This window comes from Centroberyx affinis, unplaced genomic scaffold, assembly GCF_046629955.1.
Source record: "Centroberyx affinis isolate AG114_WGS23_722 - 3 ecotype Tasmania unplaced genomic scaffold, CSIRO-AGI_Caff_v1 ptg002922l_1, whole genome shotgun sequence".
NCBI classification, from domain to species: Eukaryota; Metazoa; Chordata; class Actinopteri; order Beryciformes; family Berycidae; genus Centroberyx; species Centroberyx affinis.
In genome coordinates this window covers 122,501-130,000 of record NW_027281044.1, presented here as the reverse complement: position 1 = coordinate 130,000, position 7,500 = coordinate 122,501, and the positions used below count along the sequence as shown (strand labels likewise).

The window sequence follows — 7,500 nt, the reverse complement described above, 5'->3', positions numbered from 1 at the left end:
ATGTGTGACTGTGTGTGTGAGAGAGAGAGAATTTGAATTTTGAAAAAACCTTTATTTTACACGGTGTTAGTACAAGACCTTTGTCTCAATACACTATATAAATATACACATATATATACATATATACATATATATACATATATACACACATACATACATCACATACCGTACAATAAACAATTCATGATCAATACCTCATTGTATTAAACACACATTTATAATTGTAAAGTACAAGTTCAAACTTATAGCACAAACAAACAAGTGAAAGTGCTCCAGTCTCTTTCACTTAAAAGTGACACCAAACACTAACTCCTCCTCCTCCACTGAACAGATGACATCATTGTAACACCACTGCTGAACAAAAGAATCCAAACTTTTCATTTCTTTATGAAATCTGAAATCTATCCAAACCCTCGCTCTGACCAGAGAGACAAACACACTGACCAAATCCTGAAACACTTCCTTTTTAATTTTGTTTCTTCTTGTAAGATATAAAGCCATCTTCGCTTCACCCAAAAGAAAATTTAACAATTGCCACTTAGCAGCATTAGTTCTCCTGTAACCAGCCCCAAATATAAAAACAACTTTAGACCATTTCTCTTTGAAAAACAAAAACAAGGTCTCTAAGGTACTAAATAAATCCTCAATCCTTCTACACTCTAAGAAACAATGGAAAATAGTTTCCACCCTTCCACAGAAAGGACATTCATTTGAAACAGTGGGATTCATTACAGATATGAAAGCGTTAACAGCCACAGCTCCATGGAGAATTCTCCACTGCAAGTCACCAGTTCGTTTCTTTGAGGGAAGTTTATACAAAACTCTCCACCCGGGTTTATCTGCACAGGTTACCCCCAAACTCCTTCTCCACACTGAGTCCTCTTTTCCATTTAACTTGCTTTTGTTGAGAGCTTTAACACAACACTTATACAACACCTTGCCATTTACAGTATATAAATCAACACCATTTTTTTCCTGTTTTACATCCAGCAAAAGTCCAGAACAGCCATTCAAATCAGGGTAAAGCTCCAACTCTGGGAAAGGGTCCTCTTCATCCGGGGTTTCCTCCCCCTCACTGTAAATCCTCAACAGTTCAAATTCTTCCTCAGTCAGTTTTTCAGACCATCGTTTTAAGATGTACTTCATGTAGCGGACCGACCTCAGACCCAGCAGATCAGCTGCAGCATGTGTATCCATCAAACTTGGCCCAGCTGCATCTACTAATGTCTTAAGAGTAACCACTCCAGTGGTACACAGTGTGTGGGTGAGGCTTGGTGTTGAGCTGTCCTGTATGTCCATCCTGGACCCACCAACAAGAGGTTCTTCCAACAACCAGTATATGGAATCAGCAGACTCAAACATTTTCCACTTAAAAAGTTTCCATGCTTTAAAAACCCCTTTGTAAAATGGAGACAGTTCAGACAAATTAAAAAAATTAACATCCATTAAAAACAAAGTAGCATCAATTCCAAGCCCATTTACTCTCCTCAAAATAGAACTCGCAACATCCTTCCAGACCAGATATTTACATCCAGTTGTGAGATATTTCTGTATAAATTGGACACGAAAAGTTGCCATTCTACTTTCAATATGAACCAAACCTTGCCCCCCTTCTTCCTTAGGCAGAAAAAGAACAGCTTGAGGTACCCAGTGTAAACTGTCCCAAAAAAAATCTACTAAAATTGCTTGCAACTTTTTAATTAAACCACTAGGTGGCTCCATACAAGCTAAGCGATGCCACAATGTAGAGGCCACCAGATTATTAATCACTAAAGTTCTGCCTCTATAAGACATTTTTGGCAACAACCATTTCCATTTATTTAATTTTCCTTGTACTTTTTCTGTTACACCTTCCCAATTCTTGCTCACTGTTATTTCATCACCCAGGTAAATACCCAAATATTTGATGCCACCTTTCTTCCATACTAAACCCCCCGGTAAATTTGGGAGACCAGCAGACCACCCCCCCACTGCCAAGGCTTCACTCTTTTTCCAATTTACCTTTGCCATTGTTAAACTTCCAAAATCATTAACACTTTTTCCTAGATCATCAACATCTTTTTGATTGTTGACCAGGACTAAAACATCATCCGCATATGCAGACAGAATATGTGTTGTGCTAAAACCTGGTAGGACCAGACCAGTAACACCAGACCGTATTCTATGCAGCAGAGGCTCAATAGACAGAGCATATAACATTCCCGACAGAGAACAACCTTGTCGGACCCCTCTCTCTACTTTAAACGGAGCACTCAGTCCTCCATTGATCTTCAGCACACTCTCAATGTCTTGGTACAAAACCTTGATCATAGCTATAAGACCTGGGTTGAGACCAAACCGCTCCAAGATCCTCCAAAGGTAGAGGTGCTCAACCCTGTCAAAAGCTTTTTCTTGGTCTAACGAAATGAGACCAACATCCAAGCCCAATGAACTAGAGACGTCCAAAACATCCCTAATTAAAGACACGTTGTCTACAATAGACCTACCAGGCACACAGTAGGTTTGGTCTTGATGAATGACTTGGTCCAGCACCTCCCTGAGCCTGTTAGCCAGAGCTTTCGACAGGATCTTATAGTCCGTACAGAGGAGAGAAACCGGCCGCCAGTTCTTAATGTCCTGTAGATCTCCTTTTTTTGGCAACAGAGCTATCACAGCTCTCCTGCAACTTAACGGCAAAGACGTTTCATTGAAGCTTTCATTCAACACTGCCAACACATCTTCACCCAACTCCTCCCAGAAAGCTTTATAAAAATCAACTGACAGCCCGTCAATGCCAGGGGCTTTGCCCCCCTCCATGCCCTGCAGAGCAGTATGCAACTCAGCCAGTCTCAGGGGTTCCCCAAGACCAGGATTCTCTTCAGCAGAGATCTGTGGAAGTCCATCACAAAACGAATCAAACAGCAGTTCATTTTCTTTGTATTCACTCTTATACAGTTCAGAGTAGAACTTCACTGCTGTATGCCGAATCTCTCCAGCCTCTGTTATCTCCTGTCCTTCAGCCGAGCGTAAGGTGTGTAGAAACCTGCTCTGCCCGTTTCTTTTCTCCAGGCCAAAAAAGAAACTGGAAGGTGCATCCATAAGATAAGCACTCTGAAACCTTGACCGAACCAAGGCTCCCTGCGCTTTTATGCCTAGTAGGTCTTCAAGCATACTTTTTTTAGATTTGAGGACTTCAAAATGTCCTCGATTTCCTGTGGACTCAAAAACACTTTGAAGTTCCACCATCTCAATCTCTAGATCACTCATTGATCTTGTAATGTCCCGTGTGACATTGAGAGTGTACTGCTGACATAGCTGCTTAATTTTTACTTTTCCACAATCCCACCACTGCCTCAGTGATGTGAAATTCTGTTTTTCACCCCTGAAACCTTTCCAAAAAAACTTGAAAGTCTCTTTGAAATTAAAATCACAAAGTAATGTAGAGTTAAAATGCCAGTAAGCACTCTTTGGTTTCACATTTGCAATAAAAACATCACTCAAAACCAAAGAATGATCAGTAAAACCAACAGGTAACATTTGACACATTTTAACAACACCAAAATGATGGTTAAAACAATAAAACCTGTCCAGCCTAGCTAAAGAAATAACATTGTCTCTGACATGAGCCCATGTATACTGTCTCTTCTTGTCATGCAGTCTTCTCCAGATGTCCACTAAATCATGTGTTTCAATAAGATGGTTCAGTGCTCTCTGTGATTCTCTGTGAGGTTCAGTATGGTTCCTATCCAAATGATCATTCTGAGTGCAATTAAAATCACCTCCCAAAAACAAAAAATCATCTGAATTACAACTCATCAGAATATCATTCAGCACATTTAGTAATACTACTCTATTCAGACCTACAACAGGTGCATACATATTAATGAAAGTAACTGTGTAGCGTTCAAACTTGGCTTTAACTACCATCAGCCTCCCCTCTACCTTTTGCTGTACTTCATATGAGATTGGCAAAAAACTCTTAGAAAAAAGGATGCCAACCCCCCCACTCAGTGAGTTCAGAGAGCTCAGACAAACCTCACCCTCCCATTCTGCCTTCCAGTCTGATTCATTCACTTCATCACTATGTGTTTCCTGCACCAACATGACATCGATGCCTTTCATCTTTACAAACTCATATAAAAGTGCTCTTTTTTTCATATCCCTCGCTCCATTTAAATTCAAAGTGGCAACTCTGAACTTACTCATAGGAAAATGAGATAAGGCCACCCATGTAGACAGTATCACAAAACTACAAAAAACAAAGACATTATGCAGTTTCCTCTCCATCATCATTGTTGAGTTCTTGTCTGACTTTCTGCACAAATTTCCTCAACCTGTAAACTTCTTGTTCAGAAAAACCCCCTTTTCCTCTGTGCTTCATATTTGATCTGGCTGACTCCATGAACAACTCTTTATCTGGAAAATACTTCTCTACTTTCACACCTTTCATATTTTTCGTTTTTTGTAAAAACTGTTTCATTTCTTCCACCCCATAAGCATTTTTTGCTTTCCCATCTGAAGATGCATCACTCTCCCAAACATCAGACTCGTCTCCTGAACTGAAGTCAGACCCTGTACCTTTCTGTTTACTCAGCTTTTTTAGGTTTTCTTTGCCCACAGTCACTTTTTTTGCTTGTGAACCAGTTATTGTGTTTTTAGACTTTCTTTTCTGCCGAATCACCTTTAGACTGTCCTCCTCATCCACCATGTCAACATCCACTGCCAGCCCTTCCTCTGCTCCGCCCTCCCTACCTGTATCACTTCTTCCTGAATCCACCTGATTTGCAATAGGACTGCTGTCCTCTTGAGTATTCATATTATCATTACTAGCACCAACTTCACCACTCTGTGTGCACTGATCAGCCTCAGATTCAACCTCAGCAACAACATCTCCTCCGTCATTTCCACCACCACTTTCCCTGTTATCTTCAGCTTCTTCCACATCCCCTTTCTCTTCAGTTTCATCTGTCTGCTTAGGGCCCTCTCCATCTTTCTTTCCCTTTTCAGTTGCATCTGTCTGCTTAGGGCCCTCTCCATCTTTCTTTCCCTTTTCAGTTGCATCTGTCTGCTTAGGGCCCTCTCCATCTTTCTTTCCCTTTTCAGTTTCATCTGTCTGCTTAGAGCCCTCTCCATCTTTCTTTCCCTGTTCTGTTTCACCATCAACATTCTGCCCCCATGGCATTTTCCCCCTAGCACTTTTCCCAGCATCACCTTTCCCAGCACTGGAAGCCTCTCCTGGACAAGACCTAATCAGGTGTCCCTCTTTTCCACAGGCAAAACATCTCAAATTCTCCGTTGTTGCAAAAAGAGTATAGTCAAACCCCTCCACGGTCAGCTTGAAACTCAAGTTCAACTCCAGATTGCTGTTATTCATGATCATATACAGCTGCCTTCTGTGGGAAACAACGTGTTGTAGTTCAGGCGCTTTACAGCCTGACAGCATCTTTCTTATCGGCGACACAATCTTCCCATATCTGGCCAACTCCCTTATTATAAGTTCATCACTTATGAACGGAGGAATGTTTGATAACATCACTTTTTTCGCCGGCATAGCGAGAGGCGTCACCGACACAAACGTGTCCTTTACTACAACGCCGTTTATGATGACAGTGTTTGCTTTCTGCACTTCATCTACAAAAATCACCACGCCACCATTCATCCTCGCAGCGGACTTAATGCTCGATGCTCCCACCACCTTCGCTACCGCTAAACTGCAGTCCTCGACTGAACAAGAGAAACCCGGCGAGATCTTTAAGCCGTGTTTCCTTGTCAGTTTGATGAACGCCATGCCGCTGAGCAGCACCTGCTGCCCGAGCGCAAAACAACCTCCACAAACAAGAGATTACAGCCAACCCGTCAACAAACAAACTAACTAACTCACAACTTAAATAAGCATGAGAAAGACAGAAAAAGATAGAAACTCACTCGCTCCGCAGACCCGCACTCACTCCACGCTCACTCCCAGCATGCACTCAGAGAGAGAGAGAGACAGAGAGAGAGAGAGAGAGGGAGAGAAAGAGAAGGTATGTGTGTGTGACAGTGTGTGTGTGTGTGTGTGTGAGAGAGAGAGAGAGAGAGAGACAGAGAGAGAAGGTACATGTGTTACATTGTGTGTGTGTGTGTGTGAGAGAGAGAGACAGAGAGAGACAGAGAGAGAAGGTACATGTGTTACATTGTGTGTGTGTGTGAGAGAGAGAGACAGAGAGAGAAGGTACATGTGTGACAGTGTGTGTGTGTGTGTGTAAAACAAACACAGTGAGTTTGTGTGAGAGAGAGAGACTACGCGAAAACGTGTGTGTGGGTGTGTGTGAGAAGATGTGTGATAGAGAAAGGCACAGTGTGTGTGTGTGACAAAAAGTGAGAGTGTGTGTGTGTGTGTGTATGACAGAGGGAGCTTGAGTGTGTGTGTGTGTGTGTGTGTGCGAGAGAGAGAGAGAGAGAGAGAGAGTGTGTTTCTATTAAAGAAGAACAGACCTCCGCTGCTCTTTCTCTTTTCACAGCTGCTTTCAGTTTTATTTACTCGACTCTATTTAATTCTAACGTTTCTATTTCTATTATTTCTATTTATTTTTTTACATTTTGTCTTTTCCAGGGAAAGCCGACAGACAGATCCGGGCTCCGGCTCTTCACTTTCCTCCCGTTGTTTAATCTGTTTTTTTTTTTCTTTGCTGAATAACTCCTTTCCCTCCTGTGTGAAGACCTGAAGGTGTGGAGGACAGACCCGGGCTCCATCTTTGACTTTGACCCGGTGGAGGACAACATCCAGTCCAAGAGCCTGCGCAGGATGTCCGGTACTTCCTCTAGCTCCGCCCCTTTCTGACTGACGGAGAGCAGGAGGGGGAAAAAAACACAAGTTACTGCACCGAGGGCAGGAGGCAGTGTGGCCTTCACACAAAACAGATCTCAAGCTGATGTTTTATTTCATTCAAGTGCACAAAATACACAACATTCCCTTGTTTTGGTCAGTTTGTACCCCTGTTTTCTGTATTTTGTACGCGCTTTTTGAAATCCGCATTCTCAAAAAGATATCTTGATTGATTTAGTTTACATGTTTCAAGCAAAAATATGTATCTTTTTTTGTTTGAAACATGTCAAATAAATCAGATTTCACATTTTCGCTTTTTTTTTGTTTCTTGCATTAAGTCTATTTAAAGCCGACACACCAGAGAAGCCTTACTTCATGTCCATTTTCTTACTCAGCATGTGGACATTCTCAGTCATTTACTATAATAATTTGTGTGAACAAATTAATTAATTTGACCGCCCACCAATCGATTAATGAACACATGCCTGCAAGTTATTAAAATGTTTTTTAAGCGTTTGCTCGATTTAGATCCTGCAGCGAGTTTCAAACTGATTTCACTCACTTGCAGTGATTTCACTGATTTGTTTATATTTAGTGGAATGAGGCTTTTTTTCATTCATTTACATTAATTCACCCCTTAACTAATGCAAAATCCCCTTAACATTAGTTAAGGGAGTTATTAATGGAGGAGATCCCATCAAAACCTTAAACACCCC

At 41.5% G+C, this 7,500-nt stretch overlaps 1 protein-coding gene across 1 annotated transcript in view; it reads left to right on the top strand.

The window, feature by feature from the left end:
* The window catches only part of LOC139658521 (nebulette-like), a gene marked incomplete at its 5' end in the record, with an annotated part of 13,600 nt that overhangs the window by 844 nt on the left and 5,256 nt on the right, over positions 1-7,500 (top strand). The window contains one exon of the mRNA XM_071536642.1: positions 6,678-6,770. Coding sequence (XP_071392743.1) covers positions 6,678-6,770 — 93 coding nt within the window. The remainder of the gene's footprint in view (positions 1-6,677; positions 6,771-7,500) is intronic.